General features: G+C 60.2%; 1 protein-coding gene, 1 long non-coding RNA gene and 1 other non-coding gene across 6 annotated transcripts in view; 1 reads left to right on the forward strand and 2 right to left on the reverse strand.

Annotated features, from left to right (window-relative positions):
- Positions 1-24815, reverse strand: CHD3 (chromodomain helicase DNA binding protein 3). The gene is given in 41 exon segments (XM_053892811.1): positions 1-246; positions 698-824; positions 1087-1250; positions 2361-2556; positions 2817-2949; positions 3394-3502; positions 3665-3793; positions 3977-4078; positions 4192-4327; positions 4416-4528; positions 4628-4790; positions 4970-5114; positions 5674-5807; positions 5956-6041; positions 6469-6534; positions 6939-7116; positions 7602-7768; positions 8071-8302; positions 8499-8623; positions 8830-8947; positions 9565-9696; positions 9892-10033; positions 10161-10334; positions 10491-10612; positions 10843-10980; positions 11329-11529; positions 11669-11860; positions 12273-12372; positions 12740-12871; positions 13773-13984; positions 14485-14688; positions 14888-15121; positions 15435-15628; positions 15793-15943; positions 16112-16242; positions 16460-16743; positions 18750-18874; positions 19069-19239; positions 19760-19872; positions 24520-24556; positions 24558-24815. Coding segments are annotated over 41 exon segments (6177 nt in total). The 5' UTR covers positions 24801-24815; the 3' UTR covers positions 1-124.
- LOC128774380 (small Cajal body-specific RNA 21) lies at positions 5401-5540 on the reverse strand. Its single transcript, XR_008418958.1, has one exon. It is a non-coding gene; the product is annotated as a small Cajal body-specific RNA 21 (non-coding RNA).
- LOC109245928 (uncharacterized) overlaps positions 24314-27446 on the forward strand; it is a 21164-nt gene continuing 18031 nt past the window's right edge. For all 4 annotated transcript variants that reach the window (XR_008418735.1, XR_008418736.1, XR_008418733.1 and 1 more), the window contains exons 1-2: positions 24314-24423; positions 26355-26451. This is a non-coding gene — a long non-coding RNA (uncharacterized LOC109245928). The remainder of the gene's footprint in view (positions 24424-26354; positions 26452-27446) is intronic.

Here is a 27446-nt window from a genome sequence, read left to right on the forward strand (position 1 = left end):
GGCTCCTAGCCCAGAGGTGGCCCCAGGGGCGGGGAAGGTGGAGAATTGGCCGCAGGTCCCAGAGCCTGAGCTGGGGGGCGGCCCCGGGCACGAGGCCTGGGTGATGGGCAGGCCTGGGGTCCGGTCAGTCGTCTATACAGATCACCTCCCCGGCTCGGGGCTCCTTCCGATCCAGCCCGTCTGACACCAGTGCCCCCACCATTTCCTTCTCCTTCTTCACCAGCACCGGAGGGCCGTTGGTGGCGGCTGTGTGGGAAGGGGGTGAGGAAGGGTCAATCCTGACTCCGCTCCCAGACATGGCTTCCCGGCCAGAGCACTTCACTGCTAGGTTACCTCGTGCCCCTTGTGATTTTCCAGGGTGACGGGGGGGGGGAAGACGAGGGCGAACCCCTCTCATGTTCCAACTCCATTACCCACCCTCCTGACTTCAGCTTCTCTTCCCCAGAAGTAACCCAGACGGGGGAGGCTTGGGTAAGCAGGACCCAGCCACAGAACCACTGAAAGCCTTAGGTTTTTGGCAACGGCATTGGAAGGGAAATTAAAGGGTGGGAAGGCCAGAGCCCAGCACGACTCCACTCCGTGGAACAGTGGACACGTGCCCGTAAGCGGGATGGGCCGGAGCAGTAAACGGGCAGCTGAGCGGGGCTGAAGCTCGGAGAGGAGAACTGGGAAGAGCGGGGAGGAGTCCCCGGCTGACCTGTGATGAAGGACCCTGCAGGCATCTGGCTGTAATTGGCGCCTGCGGCGGCCAGGGCCCCTACGGGTGCGGCGCTGAAGGCCGCCCCGTACCCCGGAGGAGTAGCGTACGGACCCGGGGGGAAGGCCTGCAAGAGAGAGCAAGCCCACGTTAGAGGCGCCAAAGCCTGAGAGAGAAAAGACGCCGTAGGGTGAACACGGGTCAACTCCAGAACTACTGAGCGCGTGGCATAGACGCAGGGAGCCTCGAGGGTGGGGAGCGTGTTGGAGCAAGGCGGTTTTCCGCACGGTCTAGAGTCGACGGGAACGTGGGCAGGAGAGTGCCCACGACGGGAACGTGGGCAGGAGAGTGCCCACGGGGAAGAGTGGAGTTGGGACAACGAGGGTTACCGGTGTGGGGTGAGGCTCCGTGCCCTTGCTGGCCAGCCGGCTGAGGATGCTGCGCTCGGACATCTGAAGGCGGGCTGCGATGGGGGGTATTCGGGACAGCGTGGCGGGCAGGCGGGTCACGTCCGCCTTCATGTCGCTCAGCAACTCCTCCAGCTGGTTCAGAACTGGGGCCCGGGCCACGGAGAAAGAGGGGCAAGAGAAAGACAGGGAAAGGGAGAGGTGGAGCCAGGAAAAGACGAGGAGTCAGATGGACAGACACAGTCAGAAAGACAGAGAGAGGAGGAGGTCAGAGATACCAAAGAACCAGAGGTCAAGAAAATGACAGAGTAGACAGAAAGAGTGACTCGGGGGGGGGGGGGGGGGGGGGAGAAAAGGCATCAGGTGAAGAATCAGAGAGACCAGAACACAGATGGAGAGAGAGGAAAGGAAACGGGAATACGGAGAAAAGGGAGATGGGGGGGGGGGGCGGACATTGGAAGACACGGGGCGGGGAGTTGTCAGAACATCCCATACTGCAAGAGTGAGGTTTTGGGGGTGGGGAGGACGGGGAGGAAATAGTCAGGAGGTGTGGGAGGTGGTAAGTGGTGTCGAAGATTCGAGGAATCAGGGTTTTAATATGTAAGGGGGAGGGAGGTTAGAGGATCAGCATTACAGATTCAAGGAATTAGAACAGGAATCAAGGGGGCCAGGAGTCAGTCACTACGTCAGACAGGATTAGATGGTTAGAGGGCTTTGGAACTTAATCTATTATCAGTAGGGTGAGAGGGTTGGGGAGAAAGGGGTGAAGGTCAACGGGAAGCTTCGTGGGGCAGGGTCAGAGGGTGGGACGGTGGCAGTTTCTGTCTTGTGGGGCGAGCGAGACGTGAGGAACGTGATTTCTGGGACCGGGGGCGGGAAGGATTTTTGGGGGCTACACACAGGCCAAGGCCCCGGAGAGGGTGCTATTAGCGGTATGGCAGGCGTGTGGGTCAACGAAGAAGTTCCGCCCTGTGGAGGGGACGCGGCACAGTCTCACGGAGTTTGGGGAAGGGGGGAGGGTCCCTCCACTGGGCACTGGTGTGACCGCTAGTGGGCGCGGACGAGGGCTGGCTCGCACAAACCCTAGAGGCTAGAACCAGGGGGTGGCCGGGTGGGTCAGGGTGGGGTTAGAGGTCAGAGGGGGGTGGTTCAGAGGGGAAAGGGGTCAGAGGGGTGGGAAGATTTTGAGGGGTGCGGGGTGAAGACTTACGCAGCGTTGTGGGCCCTCCCCCGCGCGGGGCCGCCGCGGCCCTTACCCTTGTGCAGGACGGCGTTGGCCGGCTTGTTCCCCGCCAGCGACTCCTTGGAGAGGTGCTGGTGGCTCTCGGCCAGGCACTCGGCCTCGGCGAAGCGGGCGTGGAGGGCCATGGCGGGGTGCGCCGGCTCCTGCGATAGGTTCAGGTAGGCCGCCCGCCGAAGCTGCTCCTCGATCACCAGCGCCTGCTCCAGGAGCTGGGGACCCGGCGGGAGGGTGAACGTGGGCCGGTGGGGGGGCAGCGCTGCGGCCCCACGCTGCCCTCGCTGCCGGCCCAGAGCACCCCAGCCTCACACCGGGATGGACCGTGACAACCCAGCACGGCCACGAGGTCACGCTCCGCTCTGGGCCCCCGGCGTCGCTGCCACCCTCACGGTGTCAACCTTCCCCACAGACCTGGTCCCACCTCTGACCCAACCCCCTCCTCAACGCTGTTCCTTCTCTCTCTGATCCCCACCTTGAACCTCCGGGCCAGGAACTTATTTTTCATCTCCAGGAAGTTCCCCTTATTGGCTTCGGTTTTAAACGGCTCATTGATAATGGCAAACTGAGCATCATTCTGGATGTCCTGCCACCGTGCATAGCCGTGGCTGCGACGAGGGAGGGGCCGTCAAGGAATTTAACAGGGATGGGCTGCGCTACGAACGCTTCTTTCGAGATGCCTGGGTGGCTCAGTCGGTTAAGCGGTTAAGCGTCTGACTTCAGCTCAGGTCATGATCTCGCGGTCTGGGAGTTCGAGCCCCGCATTGGGCTCTGTGCTGACAGCTCAGAGCCCGGAGCCTGCTTCCGATTCTGTGTCTCCCTCTCTCTCTCTGCCCCTCCCCCACTCGTGCTCTGTCTCTCTCCCTCTCAAAAATTTAAACAAACATTAAGAAAATTTTTTAAAGACCAAAAATCACTCCTTCCCTTTGACCTGATCTCCCCCAAAGTGTGGCACGGCCCCCCTTCCCTGGGTGCGAACTCTTCTTTCTCTGTAACTCCCCTCTCCGGGCTGGGAGAACTATTTTTTTTCTTGCGTTCTTATCAAAGGATACAGGACAATCCCAGCCAGAAGCCAGTAGTCGTGTCTTCGGTGCCAGATCTCGTTGAGTCTCCCCGAGGAAATAGCTGCCCGTTCCTCATTCTGCCACAGCGTGTGAAGCTCTGAGAAGCGGGCAGAAGACAGAGACGGGGCGTCAGGACTCGGGGAACCACAGCCAGCTCGGCAGCCGGGCGGAGGTGAGGGGTGTGGACGGCGGGAGGGGACAGTGCCCATGAGGATGAGCGCATCCCAGTGAGGAGCAGGCGGCAGGGACAGCCCCCCACCTGTGAAGCCGCCGTCTGCGATGTTGAACATGAACCGAGGCTTCTCCGCCTTCTCCTCGCGCCGCCCGTTGGACCGTGGCTCGTCCCGAGGAGGCCCCGGTCGCAGCTCCCGGTCCCCTTTCACATCCTCTGCTGGGGCAGACGGGGCAGAGCTCGCACCTCGGCAGGGGCTCCTCCCAGCCCCGAAGACCCCGCTCTGCACCAGACAGGCCCTGGAACGGTACCCCCGCCCCCAGGACCCAGGCATTTGGCCCCCAGACTCCACCGCCCGATTCCCCAGGGACGCAGGTGTCCAGTCCTTCCACCCATTACCTCTCTTGCCCAAATCCCCTGTCTCCCCCTCCGGCCTCTCCCTGTGTTCCTGTCCATCCAATGGCTTCTCCTCCCCCCTCTCTCCTGGCGTTGACTCTGTGGCTGTGGGAGGGGGAAGGGGACACGAAGGGAGGATGTCACCCTCATCCCCTGACCCCGGAAGAGGGAACTCCCACATTCGAGGCCCCTCATCAGCCCTAAGCCCATGAACCCACCTGACTTCTCTCTGTCCCCCCGGTACCCAGGTTCAGGCTCCATTTCTCCTGGTATTCCAGACACCTCTTCCTCTAGAGGAATCTTCCTTGGCTCCAGCCGCTCCCCAAGCGACGGGGCTGGGCTAGGGGCGTCGGCCTAGAAGACGACCATGGGGTCAGGATGAAGCAGGGATTCCGGAGACCTTGACTGTCTCCTTCTCTAGGGGAGCCAGGCAGCCACACACCTCTGTTTCCATCTTCTCGATCTTCCTCTCGGGCTTCTCCTCCTGGTTTTCCGCTTCATCCTTTTCAAGAGGTGTCCTGACGCCATCTCCCTTCTCACTTGGAGCCGGAGTAGCTGCAGGGGGGAGGCAGAGACCCCACGCTGTCTTCCCACTCCTCTGCCCGCGGGGCGCTGGCTCCCTGCCCACCCCTCCTGCGTCCCGACCCCCATTACCAGGTTTAGAAGTGCAAGGGCTGTTTGTGGCAGAAGCCTCCGGGGTGGTGGGAGACGTTTTGGTAGGAGAGGAGGCCCTGGAGGAGCGCTTAGAGTCGGCACTGGGGTCGGGCATCAGCTCGGGCATCGACCAGCGCCCATTGATGTGCTCAAACTCCTGCACCTGAGAGGGGCACCGGGAGCGTGGGGGACAGGGGTCAGCCGCGGGCGCTGGACACACAGGAAGCTCAGCCCCGTCCGGGTCTCCTCTCCCGCCAGCCTGAATCCAGAACTCGGGGTCGCCAGGCAGAGGGGTCATGGAGCCTAGGTGGCCAGCTTGACTCTGGCCAAGGAGACGAGTACCTTCTTCTTGACGAGAGACATGACTCCAATTCGGGTCAACACTTGCTGGCGACTCAGGCCCTCCCGAGGGACCCCGTCAGCAAAGGTTTCAGAACCGTCTGCCCCGGGCTCACACAGATGGCGCATGAACAGAGACACATAGGCCCTGGGGAGCGTGGGGAGGGACGCAGGTTAGGAGAGCTTCAGGAGGGGCCCGAGCAGCCAGCGAGGATGTCACCCTCATCCCCTGAACCCTGAACTCCCACGGTGCCTCCAGGGTGCCCCCAGGGGTCCTCCCAGGGCCGCTCAATCGCACCGCAACCAGCCCTCCAAACCCCATCTCCCGCCTCCGCCCCTCCCCTTGTGTCTCCACGGTCTCCGTGGCCTTGGTGCGTCCTTCCTAGGCCCCATCAGTCAGCTCTTCGTCCCGTCCACCAGCTCCCCTACCAAGTAAATGTGAGGCGAGGCCAGCCCGGGGCAAGGTTCCTGTCTTAACCACCTGCCCTGTGGGGGAGGAAGCCAGGCCTCTCTGCTCTAGGCTCGGCTGAGGGGAGGTGGGCAGGCTGAGTCCACGCCCCAGGAAACCGAGCCAGAAAACGCCGCGTGGCAGGGGAGCGTGACGAATCAGTTGAGTAAGGTCACATCACGTGGCGGCCAAGAGGAAGGAGTGGACACGCACGGCTCGTACCCTCGCGTGCAGCTCCACCCCGGGTGCCCGCACTCACTTGAACTCCTTCTCGGTCTTGCCCCTGAGGTCCCGCACCAGCCACTGCGTGGTGAAGGCGTCCTGTGGTGGCATCCCCCAGCGCATCACGGCGTTGAGGAAGGCCTTCCGCTGCCGGGTGTTGAATCCCAGCACCTGAGGGTCGGGGCGAGCGGGCAGCGGGCCGTGAGCGTCCCGGCATCTCGCTTCTTGGTCCTTCCCCTCAGCGACTCGGCCTCGGTCCCCCGCTCCCGGCTTCATCCTCTCCTTAAGGAACACGCGGGGGCCTGGGCCCGGCTCTCACCTCAATGTTGCCCCCAACTCGAGCCAGCAGGGGAGGCAGCGGCTTGTCCTTTTCGTTCCGGAGCTGCCTCTTTGACTGTCGACGCCCTGGGCGTGTGTGTGGAGGGGGAGGGTGACCTGGTTAGTGGGGCCCCCACCTCCTCCACCCCTCGGTCCTTCTCAGCACCCCAGGCCCACAAGACGCAGAACCCAGGCAAGGCCTGGGTCACGTGGCACTTTCAGCCCTACCAACCCAGCGGGCCCGGAAGAAGCCAGTCACGTTAACACCCTGGCAACAGACACTCGATGCGAGCCAGGTTACCCGTGGGAATGTAAAGCTTTCTCGATTTTTCATCGAGCCACCTAAGCCCGTGTGATCACATACTCCCAGTTTTAACAGTGGAGAGATCGTGGCTATCTCGTCCTTTTAGTGCGTCTCCAGAAAAGCACTTGTTTGCACAAAAGCAGGGGACTTAAGGGCTCCGGGAGGGAAACAGGAAGGGTTAAGGTGGAAAATCAGGAAAACAGGTGCCACCTTCCGGACGCTCATCAAAGTCTTCATCTTCCTCCTCCGATCCCACGGAGTATTCGGACTGGTTGTCTGTGGGGAGGCAGCACAGTGGTTGGCGACGGCTCCCGCGATAAGCCCTTTCTGCCTGGAGGCCTCCCCTTCTCCGGCCCCGGGCCCCCTGGTGACGCCAGGTGACTGCCGCAGTCTGACTCGGGGGCCACGTCCCGAACAGCGTGGTGTCCGATCGCCGCTCGCCTCGTCCCTGCTCACCTCTGACTCCCGCGGGTCCTGCACCAGGCGAGGACCCCGGGTGCCCACACGGGGGGCCTCTGCAGCCACCAGCTGGCTGAGGCCGCGCACGAAGCCGCCTGGCCTCCTGGCAGGTCCCGCGGACCCCTCCCAGCCTCTTGCCCCTCCACGGCCCTCTAAATGCACCCCGGCCTCCAGACTCCTCCTCGGCCCTCTCCAGCTCCTCCCTCGGGGGCGGTCCTCACCTTGGTCCTCCTGAGCGGCGTCGTTGTAGTTGACCTGCTTGCGAACCCGCTTGCCCTTGCCGAGATTCCGGGCCAGGTCTTCCTGCTGTTGCTCGTAGTGATGCCTCAGCAGCTTCTCCCAGTAGTCGGGGTCCACGTTCTCCTCCTGCTTGATGATCTCTCGTTCGATCTCCTCAATCTGAAGGGCAGCAGAACGCACGCTGGCAGCCTCCCTCTTCGCCCGCCCGGGGCTTGCGCCGCGACAAAGCCCCTGCTCCCCTGCCGCCCGGTTTCCTGGACTCTGCGTGAATTTCCCGGGCATCGCACACCTTCCTTCCTTCTTACCCGCGACGTGCTTCTCCTCTGCTCCCACCTGCCTGTCTCCTAAACCTCTCCTCCAGCGCCCTCTGCGTCCCTCTCGCTCTCACCCAGAGCCACCGCGGCACCGCCTTCTGTGTCTATCGGTACTTTCTTCGCCTAAGTCTTCCGCAAAGTCTGCTCTCGCCCGTTAGGGAGACAACCTGTCTGAGGTCCACTACCGCCCTTTGCCGGGTGGTGCAACGGGAAGAGAGCACATAAAAGACAAGAGCGGAAGGGGAGCCTCCTACTTCGAGGTCCAATAAGGGACTCTACCCTTCAGAGGTGGCCCCGGGCTACACAGCGTTGTGACCCCAAGCCTCTCACCTTGTCCTCCTCCCGCACCACGTACTGCGCCACCTTGAAGGAGCTCAGATACTCGTTCATGTTCTGCACGTCGGTGTCCTCTGTCGCATCCTGGTTCCGGTCCAACAGCCGCGCGATGGCCTCATTGTCGTAGTGAATCACGCTGCTGTCCTCCTCCTTGTTCTCCCCTGGTGGAGACCGGGAACGAGGGGGGACCCTGAGTTCCAACCAGAACCTCGGGCAGAACTTTAGCAAAGGGTCAGTGAAAAGCCCTCCAATCTGCTTCCTTTTCCCAGGAGGTCAAAGGGGAGAAGACCCTTTCCCCGGGAGTCTAGAGATTTGTGGTTGTTTTCAACCCTCCGTGTAAGAAGAGAGGCCGACCTTCCTCCCCAGGCTGCACAGGGGAGCGTTTCTGGAAGGGTTTCAGAAGAGAAGTGCTCCCGTGAGGGCAGGGGGCTGCTTTCCAGAAGCCACAGGGAAAGGTTCTCACCCTCGTTCTCATCCTTGAACAGCTCCTCGGTGCCGAACTTGAGGATGTCGTCCAGCTCCTGCTTGGACATGGAGCCCGCCTTGGAGCCCAGCCCAGGCCGCACCACCAGGTGGGTGAGCATCATCTTCCTCTTGGCCACCTGTGTGATGCGCTCCTCCACGGACGCTCGAGTCACAAACCGGTAAATCATCACTTTGTTGGCCTGGCCGATCCGGTGAGCACGGCTGAAGGCCTGCAGGGGCAAGGAGACAGTGGGGATGAACTGGGGTGGGGGGGTGGCAGGGCCTGCGACGCAGCTCACGTGCCTGGGAACGGAGGCTCATCTATTCCCGAGAGCTTCCTTTCTGACCCCAGGACACAACACTCTCCGCCCAGAGCCCACATTTCCTTGCTAACTGGGGCAGAGGCTCCAGGAGGCGAGTTCCCACCTGGATGTCGTTATGAGGGTTCCAGTCGGAATCGAAGATGATGACAGTGTCGGCAGTGGCCAGATTGATGCCCAGGCCCCCGGCCCGGGTGGACAGTAGGAAGCAGAACTGCTGGGCGCCAGGAGCTGGGGGCAGAGAAAGAGGCTAGGCACCTGCTAACTAGCACCTGCTAGAGTTCTGTGCCCCTGCTAACTAGACACTCCTTGACTGCAGACAACCGCACCCCCAGCTCGGAAGCGGGGTGGCAAATAAGTGCCCGCCATGCTGGGAACCTAGGCACAGGAGGCATGGGCCTTGCCCGCACAGTGGGGCCTAGGCCTCTCCCACTCACCATTGAACCGATCGATGGCCTCCTGCCTCAGGGCCCCAGTGATGCCGCCGTCGATGCGCTCATACTTGTAGCCTTCGTAGTCTAAGAAGTCCTCTAGCAGGTCCAACATCTTGGTCATCTATGCCAAGAGAAGAGGATGGAGTCTGGAATGACGGAGCAGCAGGATGGGCCCCGTCTTTACCCCAACCACGATCCCTCCACTTTCCGCCAGCCCCGTCCCGTGCTCCACTGGTGCTGCCTCCCCGCCCGCTCCCTCTCCGTGTTCTTCAAGCCCCACGTGCTGGTCAGACTTGCTGGGCTCAGGATTGTGTCTCCTGAGGCAGAGATTCTCCTCTGAGACCCACCAAAAGGTTTCGGGGAAACCTACGAATGCCCAGAAAATCTGTACATAACTGTCTGTCCGTGCAGATTTCCAGAGAGCGGACCTATCGCTTTCATCGGATTTGTAAGAGCTCTGGGCTCTCCTGTCCCGCTCCTGGTTAAGAAACAGTTCCAGTCCCAGGGACGACCCTGAGCAGACAGATGACCCACCCTCCCCCTTTCCCCATTTGGCTTAAAAGAAGCCGGCCGACGACTTTCCACAACCTTAGTTAAGAACAGGGATCAGAGGCCAAGATGAATGCAGCCAGACCAGACGCCCTCCAGGGTGTGATCTCCTAGCCTCTCATACCGTGGTGGCCACAGGACCGAGGTAAGGGACCGGCCCGAGGTCAACACAGCCACAGACCGGCTCACCTGCGAGAAGATGAGCACTCGGTGTCCTTGCTCCTTCAGCTTTCGCAGCATCTTCTGCAGCAGCATAAGCTTCCCAGATGCCTTAATAAGTGCCCCACCCTCATAAGCCCCACTGGGCAGTTTGGGGGACTCCTGCAAAGGGAGGAGAAGGGAGGGGAAGATCAGGAAACCCGTTCCCATGTTCTGACTGTGCCCAGAATGCCCAAAGCCCAAATTCAGCGTCCACGCCTTGCACATTCCCACTCCTCCCAGAAACTCCGTGCCACGCCCCCCGCCGCCCCGTTTTCAGAGAGCTAGCGCGCCATCAGCCCCCAGTGCGTGCGTCACCATAGCAGCCACAGGAAAGAGGTAGGGATGGTTGCAGCACTTCTTAAGGTCCATCATGATGTTGAGCAGCGACACCTGGTTCCCACCACCTCGTGAATTCAAGGCCTCAAAGTTCCGAGTCAGGATGTACTTGTAGTATTTCCTAAAGACCAGGGCGCGGAAGACACACAATAAAGGAGGCAGTGATGAGGGCGCCCTGGGTCGCCACGTCCTGGAAAGCTGCCACCAAACCCCAGCCCCGGGTCCAGGTCACCCGGCTCTCAACTCACTTCTGCATGGGGCTCAGCTCCACCCGAACGATGAGCTCCGTCTTGGCTGGCATGTTCTTAAAGACGTCAGCCTTGAGCCTCCGCAGCATGTGCGGCCCGAGCAAATCATGCAGTTTCTTAATCTGGTCTTCTTTGGATATGTCAGCAAACTCCTCCAAGAAGCCTTCCAGATTGCTAGCAGCCAGAAGAAGATAAGGAACTGAAAAAGCCCATCAGGTTCTTTGCCCCTGACCTCAGGCTCCATTCTTCACTTAGATGAATCCTCTGCCCACTCAGGTTCCCCGTCCCTCCACTTCTCATCTCTGCAGACCACCCTGCTGAGTCACTTACTTAAACCTCTCGGGGGTGAGGAAGTTAAGCAGATGGAAAAGCTCCTCCAGATTATTCTGCAATGGAGTCCCTGTCAGCAGCAACTTATGATCTATCTTGTAGCCATTGAGGACCCTGAAAAACTAGAAAGGGGGGCAAGGAAAGGCGGGAGAACGGGCCCGTTACTGGCAAGTGGGTGGACCACGGTATCCACTTTTCCGGTTCCCTTTAGGATGAGAGGCCCCGAATCCCTAGTCTGTCCCTCTCTCCCCACCGGAGGTCCCCAGGCATCTTGCCTTCCGGACCACAGGAAGTCCAGAACTTTCCTTTTTAGAAGTAGAGCAGAACTCTGAGCTCTGGGTATCTCGCTCACCTTGGACTGGTTATTCTTGAGCCGATGGGCTTCGTCCACCACAAGGCAGGCCCAGCGGATGGAACCGAGTGCTGCCTGATCAATGGTGATCAGCTCGTACGATGTCAGGAGCACATGGAACTTCACCTGGGCCTCCCTCTGCCAACACAGCCATTGTCCGTTCGGCTGCCACCCGGCACCCAGGCGCCTAGACCTCCACCCCTGTTCTTTACCAGACACCCCATCCTGGCCGTGATTGCCAAAGAGGAGCCAGACGGCCTGTCCTCCAACTTTGACTCCACGCCGGGATTCCTGAACGTGGCCCCCGAACCACCAACACACGGCCAGTGAGGACAGAACGGACGCCCTACGTCTCCAGGACCGGAGAGCAGAAGCGTGAGAGTAGGTGGAGGAAAGGAGGGAGAGCGCCGAGAAACTAAAATCGGGGTTGGGGCAGAGAAATAACAGAGCTGAGGGTCTTAGAGAAGACGAGGTCGAGGGGCCTACCTTCATCTTAAAAGCTTTCTTGCCACCTTTGATGGCGTTGTCTTCGAAGGAAAACTCGTTCTCCCGAATGATGGCCCGGCTGTCCTTGTCCCCCGTGTAGGTCACCACGTAGAACTTGGGTGCCCACATCTGGAACTCCCGCTCCCAGTTAATGATGGTGGAGAGTGGGGCGCTCACCAAGAAGGGACCCTTCGTGTGGCCCTGGGGGTCGAGGGTAGGGGGGACCATCAGTTCGGATGTGACCCCAGTCCTCTGGCTGCCACGCTCCTCCCTGCCATCCTCTGCCCTCGAGGGCCCTCCACTCCCCGCTCTTCCCCTCGGGGGCCCCAGCATCCAGCACCTCCTTATAGAGCGAGTAGAGGAAGACAATGGTCTGTATGGTCTTGCCCAGCCCCATCTCATCGGCCAGGATGGTGTCGGTGCCCTGAGCCCACGAGAAGCGCAGCCAGTTCAAGCCCTCCAGCTGATACATGTGCAGCGTGCCTCCCGTGGCCGTGATAAACCGTGGCTGAGTCTCGTATTTCACCGTGGGCTGTGGAGGCAAGGAGTCCGGACGCTCAAGGGGACGGTCGGGGCCCCTCGGGTCCTTGGTCTCCTCCGCCCTCGCCCTGGCACCGATGCGGAGGTGGACGACGACTGCCTCCACTAGGCCTGAGCCTGTGAACGTTCTAGTCTCCAGGACCTCCCCCTCGTTCCTGAAAGCCAGCCCCGGCAGCACGACAGAGGTGGCTGGCGGCGGGAGAGCCCTGCGTGCTGCTGCTTCCAGCGGCTTCCTCGCAAACTGCCAGAATTCCCAGCCACTCCCGGGACAAGGCTGGACACAGCAGGGAGGGGCTACCGCTCAGAGAGCTCGCAGAAACTGGGCAGTCCTGTCCACAGCCCCTGAGAAACTGTCCATCAGCGTGGTTCTAGAGACGGGAGACGGGCCAAGTGGGAGGACTCACGTCGTTCGTAGGAGAGCTGGGAGGCCCGTCGCCCTGCAGCTCCTTCTTCTTCTTCTTGTACTTGCGGGGCTGGGCCGGGTCCTCCCCCATAATTAGTTCTCTGGGGACAGAGCGGGTCTGAGCGGGGCCTGCTCCTCGAGTGTTCGCCCTCTTCTGAACCCCTCCAGACCTACATCCCGCTTCCCCTCAACCTGACTTCCTCCCGCTTCCTTTCCCCCAGGCTCCTCGCCATTGCCCCTTCGATTTCACCTCCGGAGCTGACCCTCCCCCGGCCCCAGCACCCTCTTCCCCGTCACTCAGGATCTTCCCTCTGTTCCTCACGCCGCCTCTTTACCGGCCCCACCGCGGACGACCCCGCCCTCGCGCCAGGTGGGGCGCCTGTCCCTACTGTACCTCCGCTCAGCCTGAGGGTCAGCGTTCACGCCCCGGCCCCAGACCCCCTCTGGCCCACGACCTGCCTCCCTCACCGGTGTCGCCAGTAGCTTTGCTTGTGCTCCTCGTATTCAGGGATGTTCATTTCATCTTCCTCCCACGTGGACTGGTCGTACGGCAGGTCTCTCCATTTCACCAGATAGTGGTAATTCCCCTTCTTATCCACACTGTGGGGCGGAAGGCCAAGAGGGGGAGCAGGAGGAGAAAAAGAACACGGACCAAATAGACGGAAATCGTTAACAAACGCGGTCAGCAGCAAACACGTAGCATCTGTCACTTCATCCTCAACGGCGGGACACTGCAGGGGAACGCAGGATGGCCGAAGACCGCCCTAACTTTTTCCGGATGGCTTCTTAACGATCAACTATCAGGGCCGTCTGGGTGGCTCGGTCGGTTAAATGCCTGACACTTGGTCGCGGCTCGGGTCATGATCTCGTGGTTCGTGAGTTCAGACCCCACGCTGGGGTCTGCTTGGGATTCTCTCTGTCCTCCCACCCCCCCACTCTGCCCCTTCCCATTTGTGCTCGCTCTCAAAATAAAGACTTCAAAAAAATTTAAAAATCAACTATCAGAAAACATCCCTGGGCTCCTATATCGTTTGTTCGTCTCATCAGTATCGACTGAACACCTATGAGGGGTGAGGCACCGTCCCGGGCAGGGGTGATCCAGCAGTGAACAAAACAGACAAGTGACCCTGTTCTCACGAAGCTCACATTCTGCCGTGGAAGGCAGCAACGAAATGGGTGAACACCTAGAATAACGCCGGGCGGTAACAAGTCCCGCGAAGGAAGGACTGCTACCACAAACAGTGGCCTGGCTAAACCACGCTTTCCACGTTTGCTTTCGTGCCCCGACACCCAGACTCGCGTGTCATTAGATTAGAGGCGACGACAGAAGAGTCGCGCCCGCCCGGACTCTCCTCCTGGTCTGTCCCATTGAGGACACAGGCCCAAAGGGAGTCATCCAGCGGGAGCAGGCGTTTGGTTCTGGACAAATATGAACGCGGGGCCATGGCCGCCACCACGAGCGGCCCAGCCCGGCAGGCCTGCCCACGGGCCACAGGCTCACCTGTGGTTGATGATGCGGTGGACGGTCATCCACTCCGGCTTGATACCAAAGCGATAGTACTTTTCCTCCATCTCCGCGTAGTGTGGGTCCTTCACCTTGCGCTTGTCGCTCTTCCCGTCGTCCTCGCCAGAGCCATAGTCCAGCGGCGGGGGCTCGTCCATGTCGTTCTTCCGCTGGTAGTTCCGGTACATCACCAAGTGGAAGATTTCCAACTGATGGGACGCAGAGGACGGGGGAGAGATGGTCCCGGCATCCGAAGAGGACACAGTGGGGTGGGGGGTCAGGGAAGGGCCCCGGGGGGGGAGCGGCCCCGGGGAAGGGGCTGTGAAAGGGGGCGAGACACGCGGAAAGCCAAAGCGGGAGAACGGACAGTGCGCGAGGCAGAACAGGCAGGGCCTGGCGAGGGCCTAACGAGCAAAAGGACGCAGGGAAGAGATCAGCAAGATTGAGCGTGCTGGTAACACATGCTTACAGACACAGAAGGACAGTGAGCTAAGGAAGGCTAGGTTTTCTCGAAGGAGGAAAGCTAAGGGAGGCCGACGTGGACAGGATTGGAGAGCCAGAGAACCACACGTGGAGACAACGGCAGGAGGAGGGCCAGAGGCCTAGCGTGAGGGCGAGCGAGGGGTGTGGGACCGCGGCGCCCGAGGGGCGAGCGAGTGACAGCAGCGGCCAAGGGGGTGACAGGAGGGGGAGAGGAGGGGCCTCGTACCTGAAGCTCCTTGGCCCAGGAGCAGTGCCAGTAGGACAGTCCCACCCACTTGACAAAGAACTCTCGCTCGGATCGGCCTTGAAGGGGGCGGGGGGGCGGGGCATCCGGGTTCCCATCCGCCTGTTGGGGCGCCGGCACCGACACGGGTGGCTCCCCCCACCGCCAATGCAGGATCTTCTGCACGCGGCCTTTCAGCACGGGGCACTTGGGGGGGAGACACGCGCGAGGAGGAGACACAGAGGCAAACACGGCCCAGCGTTAGAGCAGGAGAACAGGGGCCCCACGGGGGAGTCAAAGGGCAAGGGAGGGGAGGGGAGGGGAGAGGAGAGCGCTGGGTGTCTGGATCCCAGAGAGGGGAGAGGAGTCAGGCCGCCAGTAGACGCTGTGGGGCGGGCGCACTCACTGTGCATCGGGGACACAGCCATTCACCGTTGGGGATGTCAGGCAGGGGCGGGTTCAGACAGTGGATGTGGTAGGAAGAAATGCAAGCGTCACAGCACAGGAGCTCGCCGCCATCCTTGCACACGCGACAGTACTCCATGTGGTCGTCCTCCTCCTCCTTCTCCCCTTCCTCCTCTCCCTCCTCCTCGTACTCCTCCTCCTCCTCCTTGGCCTCCCACTGGACCCCCTCCTTCTCCTGGGAGGCCAGGGACAGACAGAGACAGGTGGAAGGAAGGAAGGACGTGAGCGGCGAGACCGGAAGCCAGAGGCCAAGACGGGCCACCTAAACCCTAGAGGCGCGGAGGAGGTGGGTGCGAACGAAGGGGCGGGACACCTCAGTTTCCGAGGCCGTGGATTCGGGTGGTGGAGGCGGAGGGGGCGAGGAACCAGGATGCCGGGACCTCACACGTCTGGCACCGAACAACCCAAGCATGGGGGGGAGGGGCGGGTGGCGGGCAGGAAGAAGATGGGGGGTGGGGCTGGGGTCCCCGAGGGCACCGCGTACTCACGCAGTGGGGGCAGCTCCATTTGCCCTCAGGAGCCCGGTCAAGCTCAGGATCAAGGCAGACGAGGTGGTAGGCACGAGGGCAGGTGTCGCACAGAATGATTTCCCCGCCCTGCTGGCACACCTCACAGTAATCCTGGTGGTCCGTCTCGTAGCCGTCAACCTCGTCCTCCCCGGCCACTGCGGGACAGCCCAGGACTGCTGCGCGCACCAGGGGAGGCACGGGGCACGGAGAGAGAAGGAGAGAGGGAGGACGGGGAGAGAGAAGGGTTGAATAAAGGAGACAGCGTGGAAAAACGAAGATCACGGACGAACGGCAGGAAGGCAGGCTGTCAAAACCACACACAGCGAGCACCCCTCACCCTTCTTCTTCTTCCTCCCTGGCCGGCCTCTCTTTAGCTTCTTGGTGCGGACAGGGCCATCAGGCCGGCCCGAGGCGCTGTGGACGCTGCCGCTGTCCAGGTCTGACTCCTCAGCCTCGGGTTCAGGGCCCTCGTCGCTCTGAAAGACATACTGCCCATAGCCCCGTGGTGGTCAGGGAGGCCGGCTTCACGCCGCTGCCCGCCCCAGGCCTCTGGCTCCTGTTCCGGCTTCCCTCGTGGACCCCTGCGTCCGGACCCCCAGCCCTGGACACACCCCCCCCTCCTCCCCAGTGCTCAGCAGACTTCAGGGGCCGCTCACCGAGCCTCCCTTCTTCCGCTTGCCACCCAGCAGCCCTAGTTTGATTTTGAGTGGCGCCATCTTCTTTCCCCGAAGCTTCTTGCGTCCGTCGGGCACTCGGGGGCTCTTACTCCGCCTTTTATGGCCTGGACCTGAACGAGGAGTGGGGTGAGGGAGAAAGAGCAGAGGTCACGACACCCTGGAATGACGGAGGTCACGGGGGCCTCTGGTCTCCCTGCAGCCTCTTCCTGGAAAGCGTCTCTGCGGTGACAGTCAGGGCCAAGGAGACAAGACAGTCGTATGCTCTAATCTGAGGCTGCGCAGTCGGGACAGCGGGGTGGCCGTTGTTCTGAGGGAAGAGTTCCTCACCTTTGCCCTCTTTGGTTTTGGCTCTTCGGATGGGTGGGGGCTGGGTATCAGCAGAAGGAGGTGCTGGAAGGGTGGGGGGTCCGGAAGGTGCTACGGGGGTGGTCGATGAGACGGCAGCTGACACCTGCTCAGCCACAGCTGCGGCCGCCGCCGCCGCGGCCGCCGCCACGGCAGCTGCCGACCCCTTGAAGGGGTTGTTGGCACTGAACTCTCTCCACTTGGCCCCAAGGATGGTCATCATCTTAGACATCGGGATCTTAGGATTCTTCTTCGCAATCAGGGGCCTGGAAACATAGAAGCAGAAGACTCGGAACCTTCCCAGATGGTCCGGGAACACTGCCATTTCCCCTCAGCAACCAAGTCTGTGAACGAGCTAGAGTTCCTGGGTGGCGAAAATACGGCCTGTTAGGAATGAGGTCACTTTAAGTTTTTTGTTTTTCTTTTTACATTTACTTATTTTTGAGAGACAGAGTGAAACGGAGCACAAGCGGAGGAGGAGCAGAGAGAGAAGGAGACACAGAATCCGAAGCAGGCTCCAGGCTCTGAGCAAGTGTTCGGTACAGAGCCTGATGCGGGACTCGAACCCACGAACCGTGAGATCATGACCTGAGCCGAAGTCTGACACTTAACCACCCGACTGAGCCACCCAGGTGCCCCAGGAATGAGGTCACTTTAAAAGTAAAGAAGAAGCCGTTAAAAAAAAAATTAAAAAAAAAAAAAAAAAAAAAGAAGGGGCGCCTGGGTGGCTCAGTCGGTTAAGCGTCCGACTTCAGCTCAGGTCACGATCTTGCGGTCCGTGAGTTCGAGCCCCGCGTCGGGCTCTGGGCTGATGGCTCAGAGCCTGGAGCCTGCTTTGGATTCTGTGTCTCCCTCTCTCTCTGCCCCTCCCCCGTTCATGCTCTGTCTCTCTCTCTCTGTCTCAAAAATAAATAAACGTTAAAAAAAATTTTTTTTAAGTAAATAAGAAGCTTAAAAGAAAAAAAAAATAAACAAAAAATATAAAAAAAGGGAAAAAGAAAACAAATTCTCAGAAAATAACAAAGGATGAAACAAACAAAAAAAGGTATCAGTAAAGATACTTAGACTATCTGACAGTTCATAGAACACTTTCTCATGCATCATGCCTTTCATACTCAAGATAATACTGCATTGCATGTAGGGGCACCTGGGTGGCTCAGTCGGTTAAGTGTCTGACCTCGGCTCAGGTCATGATCTCACAACTTGTGAGTTCGAGCCCTGCCTTAGGCTCTGTGCTGACAGCTCAGAGCCTGGAGCTTGATTCTGGGTCTCCCTCTCTCTCAGCCCTTCCCCAGCTCACACTCTCTCTCAAAAGCAAATAAACATTAAGGAAAAACTATTTTTTAATTAATACTGCATGTTGCCAACATCCTCTGCATTTTTCTAGTAAGCTCCAGGGGCCCTGATGAATGGGTGCCAGCAGGTGGAGCCCAAAGGGTGGCAGGTGGAGCTCTGTGGTGGGGTGTTAAAAGTCTCATGACGACACAGGTGACCTCGGTGATCACAAAAGCACTGTCCTAAGCAGTGAGGCAGGGGAGACACAGTACCGAGGACAGCTACCCAGTATGGCACACTCCCCGGAGGGGCCGGGGCCGGCGGGGCCTGGGAAGACCCTGAGAGTGCCCTGGGCTTTCTTTACCCCAGCAACTCCCCGCAAGACCCCCTATGAGGGACATGGTGTGACGGGGCTGATTTTACAGACTCAGAAACTGAACATTAAAGAAGAAACTGGGCCCCAGACGGAGCCAGGACCTGTACCCGCAGAGGACTGCACTATTTAAAGCGCCTGCTCCCCGGAAGGCCTGTCCACTCTGGCCTGTTCTACTTGGGGAGTCACTGAAGCTCAGTTTCCCCAGCCAGCGATGCGTTCTCCATGCTCGCGGGGTCCTGAGGAAGGGCCGGAGGCCTGGATAACCAGGCAATCGGGCCACACTGATATTCTCTCTGAGCCTCAGTCTAGAGAGAAGTGACTCGGGAAAACTGGGTCTGTCGGCCCTTGCTGTGCTCTGTCGCTAGAGAGTTTTCTCACCTAGCACAGGAATGACACCCAACCCCCCCCCTCCGCCGCCCCACCCCGTGCAGGGGTCCTGCCTGGGGTCCCTGGGTCTGTAGGAGTCTGGGACATCTCTGGAGTTCTGTGCGCGGTTTTGTGTGTCTGCGCTGTGCATTTCTCTGGGGAGCAGTCTCTTAGCCTTTATCTCGACTCTAGAGGGGTTCAGGGCCTCCCTAAGTGAACGCGTCTGGTCACCAGGACGCGCCAGCCCTCCCGCACCTCATGAACTGGCTGAAGGCTTTGTAGTTGGTGAGCGTGTGGTAATCCTCCTCGGAGAACACGTGCTCCACATCCTCCAGGCCCCAGGTCAGCAGCAGAGTCGCTGACGACTTCTGTTCTACCTGCTGGGAGACACGAAGCTTCAGGGAGGCAGGTGCTTCTGCAGCCCCCACGCTGGCCCCCCTCCCCCGCCCCCACCATCCCACTGACCCACCGGCTCTCCAGCCCATCCCCGTACAGCCCCTCCACGGCGCACCCCTCCTTGCGGCCCTCCCTCGCTCCCCGGGGCCTGTCCCCCTGGTTCCCGAATCCCACTTACCTTTTGCGCCCCGTCGCCCTCCCCCTTTTTCCGCCGCTTTGTCTTCTTCTCCTTTTTTTCTCTGTGCTTCCGTCTCCGTTTCCGACCTGGTCCGGTTCCATATTCACTGCCTCCGCTCTCTGACTTCTCCCGGTACTCATCTCGCTCAGAGCCAAATTCCTCCTCACTGTCCTAAGGGAGGGGAAGTAAAAATAACATTTCTCCAGTCCCACCACGTGCCAGGAACTGTTCTTAGCACACAACGTGCACCGTCTCTCTTTTCGTCTTCCCGACAGATCCCTGGAGATAGTAACTCGTCTATTTTTATCCACTTTTTTTTTTTTTTGGCAGATGAGGAAACTGAGGCACGGACAACTAAACAAGCCGCCAAGAAGGCACAGAACTACCAGGCTCCCGTTGGCCTCCGCAGCCTCTGCTCTCAACTGCTACTCCCTGCTGCTAAGGCAAGTCCCGGGGGCAGCTGGGCTCTTACTGGGTTGTGGGGAGTGAGGCTAGTCAGCACCCCCCCCCCCGCCGCCGCCCCCTGCCCCCACCATCCACGAGCTCCAGGCCAGCAAGAGCAGGGAGGGACGTCAGACCTCCCTGAGTTCAGGATCCCCCCACCCTCGGTAATGGGGACCAGAGGTAACGCGGGTCTCCGAGAACAGGTCTGCCGAGCCTCGCTGTGGAGACGGGAGTCCTCGACACTCACGAGCTTCTTGCGTTTTCGGGGCTTCCCTGGCTTGTTCTCCTTCTGCTTCTTGGGTCCTCGTTTTCTCTTCTTCACGCCCAAGGCCGAAGGCAGCAGCCGAAGGTCGTCCTTATCTTTGGAGCGGAGAGCACCAGAAACCCTGAGCCTCCGGTCTCGGCGGCCCCTAGACCTCACCCTCCCTCACCTCTTCTGTTCCCAACTCTCCAGGAACTCGGCCACGAACTCCTCCAAACCTTGCCTCCCTTCGCTGCATGCGCACAGAGAGTGCTTCGAGTACTCTGGGGCGCTTGGGTTCTGAATGGGAGGTCAGGGGTCAGGAGGGAAGAGCAGCCAAACCACTCCCTCCTCTCCCCTCCTACTAACAAGGGAGCAGGCTCTAGGCCATGGGCTCTGACTGTGGCAGGTCCTTTCAGACGCCGCCAGGGCCCCTCCTGCGTTCCCCCTCGCTCAGCCAGCTGGCATCCTGCCCAGGAACCGGGGAAGCCATGCCCAGCTGCTGGCCTGGCCTGACCCCAGCACTTGGAGTGGGGAGACACAAGCTGGCAGCTCCCTAAGCCAGATGCTGAGAGGGGAGAGCCAAAGGTGGACACCTGGGTTCTCACACTAACACCCCGGGGCCCTCACATCCTTTTTGCCACGAGGGAGGCCTCTATTTATGTTTCCGCAGACGATCGCCAAGCCTCCTGTCACCCCAACACGGCCTTGGAGGAAAAGCAGTCCTCGCCAGTCATTTTCACGTCTTGCCCACAGGACCGCAGTGTCTGGCTCCTTCGTCACACCCTGACCCTACGAAAGTCTCCACAACTCCCTGAACATTCCTCCTCTTCCCAAGTAGCCTGGAACCCTCCCTCAGATCTATTTCCATACCCCTGCTCTCTTAGAGAGCTCAGGGGCCCCACCCTTTGTCCCCTGCTCTCACCCTTCGTCTCCAAATTTAGTCCCATTCACACAGAAGCCGCGAGGGAGACCCAAACAAAGATACGAGACAAAGACACACCCTGCACGTGCGTCCTCCAAGGCACCAGCACTTGAACATACTGGTGAGCGCAAATCCAGAGGTCAGCCTGTACCTGCAAAGGGCTAGGTCCCTGGCTTTCTCCCCAGGCAGGGGCGGGGGGGGGGGGGGTGCTTCCCTGATGCCCCCCCCACCCCCGTTTCTCCATGACCCCTGCCAGTCTGGGGAAGACACTGATGGCCTCCCTCCCCCCTCCAGCAAGCACCAGCCTAACCAGCCAGACCTGTCCCAGCTGGGCCCAGGCAGCCATGCAGGAGGAAAGCCTGGGCCTGGGCCTGGGCCTGGCCCAGCCCCTTGCTCTAGGACACACAATCCTTCGTGGCACAAGGGCCAAGGGGAAATTAGCCACAATTAACAGGGCTTCCACTGCCTCAGGATCCCAGCACCTCCTTCCTCAATGTCACTCGTCCTCAAGACATCCCGCGTCCCCCTGGTGCAAGGAGGCATTCTAGGACGGGGCTGGGGGCGGGGGGAGCCGGCAAAGGGCCCCGGGGCCGTGAAGTCGGCTTGCGGGCTGGAGTAGGAAGTCACCGAGCCGCCCTGCCCCGTGGCCAGCTCGCCCTAACCCCCCCAGACGTGGGTTAATGTGAACATGGAAACGGGAGGCCGCCGGGGCGGTGGCGAGGGCAGGCCAACTGGCTCCGCATCAGGGAAGAAGCCCCGGGCCGCCACCCGCCCCGCCGGGGATGGGGGCACCTGCCCCGGGACCTCGCCGCCAGTTCACCGCACTCCCGCCCCGGCAGGAGGCTCCCGGACTCGGGGTGGGGGGGGGGGGGGGAGGACGGCGGCGGCGGGGAGAGGCGGGGAGCAACGGCGAGGAAAGGAAAGGGAGGGCAATAAAGCAAATCCAAGTCCCAACCTCGGTCTCAGCAGCCACTCAATGCTGGCCGGGCGCCCAGACTCTCCCACACCCCGGCTCCGAGCCCGGAGCGGGCGGGGGCGGAGGGCGGCGCGCGGCGGGGGCGGGGCCAGGCGCGCCAGGGAGGCGGGAGGGGGGAGGCGGGAGGAGCCAGGCCCCGGGCCGCGCCTCCCGCCCGCCCCGCTCCCCTCCTAATCTCGCCATCAATCTCTCACACATATATTTATTTTTTCTCAAATTCCCCTCCCTCCCCCACAACGCACCACCATAATAGGTCTGTTGCACATGCGTACTGCACGCAGGGGGTGGGTTTGTATTTTCAGACCTTTTGCAAAGAAACTACCAGAATTTTCCGCACCACCCACAATCATTCCCCACCCCCACCCCCACGGAATCACATCTATATATTATGTTATATTATTTCTCGAGACTTGCCAGAAGGGGGAGGGAGAAGAAATGAGTTTTTGGGCTTCCTGCTCCCTTCCCCCACCAACACGAGCGCTATTATTTTAGACGTTTAACAATGTAAGGAGCTGAGAGGGGGGAAGGGATCAAACTGGTCTTGGGTAAGAATGTAAAACAAAATGGTGAGAATCAAAGCAGAATGAAAAACAATAGACCTCGGATACGTCCAAAGTCATATTCTGGAGAAGGCTAAGGGGGGGCGGCCCGCACAAATTTCCTTCGAGGAGGCTTATTTTGCCCACACTTCAGGCAGACAGAAATAACGAGCGAACTAAAAATATTTTCCCCAAAGTTTTGCCTCAGAAAGTCATCTGGGGGGTGCATCTGGGTCACTCCTTTGACTCGGAGGGCTGGGGCGGGGAGGGTAACACAGCCCTGGGAGAGCGGGGAGGTGGGTTTTCACTGCAAATACAAATTTAAAAAAAAATTTTTTTTGACGTTTCTCCCCGGCTATTCGGAGAGCAGGGGGGAAAGGGGGAGGGAGAACTGACACAAAGACCCACCTCGACCTCAGATTCTTTCATGCTCCTCTCTCCCTCCCGTACCCAAATCCGGGATCAAAGACACCCAAATGCCACATTCTAAGTTCGCAGTACAAATAGGTGAGAGCCGCCAGTGCCCTAACACAACCTGACATCCTTCCTTTCCCTCTTCTTAGCTCGTCTGCTGTGTCCCAGGCGCCCCCCTCCCCACGATCCTTTATTCCTTTCCCCTCTTGCAGATCCCTGGGTTCTCTGGGATAACTTTCTAAAAACTTTTCCCTTTTTCAGACAAGCCTGGGGTGGGGGAGGGTCCTGTTTCCATCAGACACGCATTCTCCTGCCCCCCCCCCCCCGCCAAGAAGGCACCCCACCCTCCCTCAAAGCTTGTCTCAACCCAAGGGGAGCATTTGCTGCATAAACCACACAGATCAATATGACAGTTTTACAAAGAGCGTGATGTGAGACGTCTTGAAGTTTGGTGCATTTGTGCTTCATGTCACCCAGGGGCCTGGGGGTGTGGATGTCCCCTTTCATCCCCAAGCAGAAAATGTGAACACCCTGAGGATGCTCCCCTATCCACAAGAAGATTAAAAATCAGTCCACTAGGAGGGTGGTCTGAGTGGGGCCACTGCTGTCTTCCCCCCCCGCCCCCCCTCCATGCGACGCGGCGGTCTGTCCCTTCCACCACCGGTGGAAATGCCCAGAGCGAGCCGGGGGACTTATCCCGGGGGAGGGGTGCTGAGCGACGGTCAAGCTGCAGCACAGCTGGGTGGGCAGTTCACGCCCCCCAGCGTGATCAAGGTGCGGGTGGCTTCCGCGAGAGAGTGAGTGACAGTGAATGGCAGCCACGTGAGAGTCACAGCTGGGCAGCTCGGCCACCCCAGACTGCCGGGGTCACGCTGGGCACCCCCCCCCCACCCCCCGCACTTGACACAAAAGAGCCCGGAGCAGACTGGAGATAGAGGGGGTGGAGTTGGGGGCATCTGGTTTCTCAGGCACTCTCCCCTCACTCCCCAATCTTAAAGGAGTGCTCTCCCTACGGCGAGCTGGGGGGGGAGGGGGGGGGAGCGGGAGAGGCGGTAGGCTCAGGTCTGACTCCAGGAAGTGGTCCGCCTGGAGTGTGGCCACCACCTGCCCCTGGTCGCCAGCCGCCCACAAACATTCACACGACCCCTCCCCCACGTGCCACCGCACGCCCCGGAGTTGGCGGGCGCTGAGGTCCCCGCAGGTGGGGGTCCGACGGACACCGACCCCCCCCCCCAATCCCCGTCTCCCCAACTCCTGGCGGGGGGGGGGAGGTTGGCACCACGGTCCGCTCCACACGCGGAGAGCCCCGGTTACCTCAGTGCCACCCCACTCCGGCCGGAGCTCGGGGGGCGCCCGCGCGGCCGCCCCTCCCCCACGCGCCCCTCCTCCACGCCGCCGTCCGGCCGCCAGGGTCTCCGCGGTCCCTCGCTCGGCCAGGGAGGGGGCCCTGGCTTCGCCGCGGCCGTTTCCTGCCTACCCCCTCCCCGCCGAGGGTAAAAAAAAAAAAAATCTCCTCCTCCTCCTCCCCCGAAAGCCGCGACCGAGTGGCCCGGTCCGCGCGCGCAGCTCGCGCCCAGCGCTCTCCAGCCGGGGCGGCGGCGGAGACGGCGGCGGCGGCGGGCGGCGGCGGCGCCGGCGGCGGCGGCGGCGGCGGGGGAGGGGTGCGGCGGGGGAGGGGAAGAGGCCTGGCCCCGCGGCCGCCCGCCGCCGCCCGCCGCCGCCGCCGCCGCCGCCGCCGCCGCCCCGGCCCGCCCGGCCCGCCGCGGGGCCACGGGCCCGACACGGCGCCCCGGATTCGCCTCGGCTCGGCCGCGCGGTGGGTGCCTCGCCCCCGCCCGGCCTCGCGCGCCCGCGGCTCCCGCTCGGGCTGGGGGGCGGGTGGGGGGAGGCGGGAGTCGGGGCGGCCGCTTACCTGGCGGCGGGGGCGGCGGCGGCGGCGGCGGCGGGGGGCAGCGGCGGCGGCGGCGGCGGCGGCGGGAAGAGGTGGCAGCCGGGGGGGCTGTGGCGGTCGCGGCCCCGGTCGTGGCCCGGCCCGCGCCCGAGCACTCCCTCGTCGTCGTCCTCCTCGTAGTCCTCGTCGGCCGCCTCCACCTCCTCCTCCTCCTCGTCGCCCTCTTCTTCCTCCTCTTCTTCCTCCTCCGACACCACCATCTCCTCCTCCTCCTCCTCCTCGTCCCTCAGAGGGGAAGCCATCCTGTGGCTCTGGCCCCCCCACCACCCCCCCCACCCACCGCCCGCCCGCCTCCCCCACCGCTACCACCACCACCTCCTCCTCCTCCTCCTCCTCCTCCTCCTCCTCCTCCTCGGCGGCGGCGTCCTCCTCCTCCTCCCCACCGCCTCCCCCAGCCCCCCAAACCCCCGGGCCACCCCCCTCCAGACCCCCCCTCGGGGCCGCCGGCTCACGAGGGGGGCCGAACCACCCCCAAAAATTGTCTTGGAAAAAATTGAGAGACTTTCCCCCCCCTCCCCTTCCTCCCAAGAGAACAAGAAAGGGGGATTAAAAAAATATATATATATATATAAAAGTTTTCGACTTCTCTCGGCCCCCCTCTCCGTTGCTTTAAATATATTTAAATTCTGAGGGGGGCGCTCAGAAATATTTCTCAGAGCTGAGGCACTAAGATGGCCGCCTTGAAATTATTTTTAAAACAACCCCCCCCCCAGCACCGCCACCCCCTCCATGAAGAAAGGGAGAGGGGGGAAAAATCCCCTTTTAAAACAAAATGGCTGGCTTAATATTTCATTTTTCGCCCCCCCATTCTCCTCCCTGTTACACCCCCATCTCCAAGCCCTTACCCAGAAACCCACAAATTTCTCCCTTTTTTCATAACTGATTAGTGCACAGATTAATAGAGATATTTTCCTTGTGTACTGTGTGTGTGAGAGTGTGTGTGTGTGTGCGCGCGCGCGCGTGTGTGTGTGTGTGTGTGTGTGTGTGTGTGTGCGCGCGCGCGCGCGCGTTGGGGGGGGCATGAAGGATTTCTGCATAAAACAAAAATGGCTGCTCTTTCTAACTCCCCCCCCTATAAAAAATATTTGAGGGGGGGCATTAATCAGTACTCATGCTCAGTCTGACATCAGCATAAATTGTTAAAGGTTAACTAGTTAGATACTAGTCCAACTAGATTTAAATATTTTTCTTTTCTTTACTAGTCTCTTCCTCCCCACCTCCCTTCTCTTAAAGAAAAGCTTTTTTTTTTTTTTTTTTTTTTTCTGAATACTTCAGAAGGGAGTGGTTTGATGTGAAGGGTTTTTTTTTTTTTTTTTTCCCCTTCAGGCATTGAAAAGGAAAAGATGAAATATATGTTTATATATAACTGTGTTTCTACATACCTCACTGAAGTCAAAACGCATTTAATTGTGTACGTATCTTTCAAGTGAGGAGCGGTACTGGATTTTTTCCCCCTTTCTTTTAAAAAAAGTGATAGAAATCCCAGTGACTTTGGGGGGCGGGGGGGAGAGATATGAATAGATCCGATGATTGAGTTTTTTGTTTTTTTTTCAAAGGAGTCCATGTTTGATTCTCCCCTTTGCCCAGCCTTTTCGGTGATTTATAATTGTTGTAAATTTTATCTTCACTCTTTGCTGCTTTACCTCCCCCTCCCCCTCCCCCAACTGCTTGACTCTTAAAATTCATCTGACTTGGGAAATTAATTTAGGGGTTGGTAGAACAGATTTTTAGAATAAGGGGGCAAAGAGTCAAGTCTGAGAATTGTGAAATTGTTTTCTCTTTTTCTCGCGTTGCAGTGTACCTCCCTTCCTCCGTGATCTCCGACACTGGTAGAGTGGAAGGAACTCAGGTACCCTGCCACAGAAAAGTACTGGGACTGAGCAAGAGAAAGAGGTAGGGGTTACCCTCAACGTCTCCCTCTGACTCGGTTGGCCCAGGATTTCCCGCTGTACCCCCGTGGCTTCGGGGGATCAGGTGGGAGCCTGAAAAGGAGTCCCCCAAAGTAGCTGCCTCATCCAGAGACTGGATCAGAGAAGTCCTGGGACTTGCCCGTTGAGCAGTGCTCGCGGAAGGAGGCACAGTGGTTCCGTTCTACCCTTTTTTTGTTTGTTCTGGTCACCTTTCCGAACTCCACCTCCCTCCCGTTCTTTCTGTCACACTCTGCCCCTTCCTTGAGGCCCACCCCAGGCCCCTGGCACGGAGGGATAGTCTCTCTCCTGGGTTATTTCTCTCCTCCTGGAGCCACCCAGCAGCGCCACCCCCCCCCCCCCCCCCCCCAGTGTTCAGGAGCACCTTACGAGGGAGGGGTAGGTGGGCAGCAAGGGGGACAGGATTCAGGACAGGGAATACCCTGCCAGTTTTTGCTCGGGAGGCTGACACATTCTTTATTGACGTACACCCCCCTCCCCGGACGCACACACACTAATGCACTAGACTGAGCATTGATTTCCAGCCTTCTCTGAACCCGGCCTTTGGAATTCTCTCGTCTCCGCTGTTGTATCATCCCCGCGCCCGGGTCTGACTACTGTCCCTCTTCTGTTCCATTTTGTTCCCTCCCTTCCCTCGGTGTCTTTGTGCGAGCCCATGTGGGTGTCCCCCTCTTTCTGTGTGTGGGCCTCTCTGTGTGTGTCTGTGTTTTCTCTCCAAGACTGATTCTCTCGTCCCTTTGGCCGCTCAGGCTGTTCTACCTCGAAGTGACTTTCCAGCCCTGTCTTGTTTCTGTTTACTTCTCTCTTCCCCGCGTGTGCCTGCCTCCCTCCTCTTTCTGGTCCGTGTGTGTGTGTGTGTGTGTGTGTGTGTGTGTGCGCGCGCGCGCGCATGTGTGTGTGTGAAGAGTGTCCCCACGTGTATGTGGACAGCCCTGCACATCATGTGCGCCACAGTCCCCC

The sequence above is a fragment of the Panthera pardus genome, unplaced genomic scaffold, assembly GCF_024362965.1.
Source record: "Panthera pardus isolate Hobbes unplaced genomic scaffold, ASM2436296v1 HiC_scaffold_3, whole genome shotgun sequence".
NCBI lineage: Eukaryota > Metazoa > Chordata > Mammalia > Carnivora > Felidae > Panthera > Panthera pardus.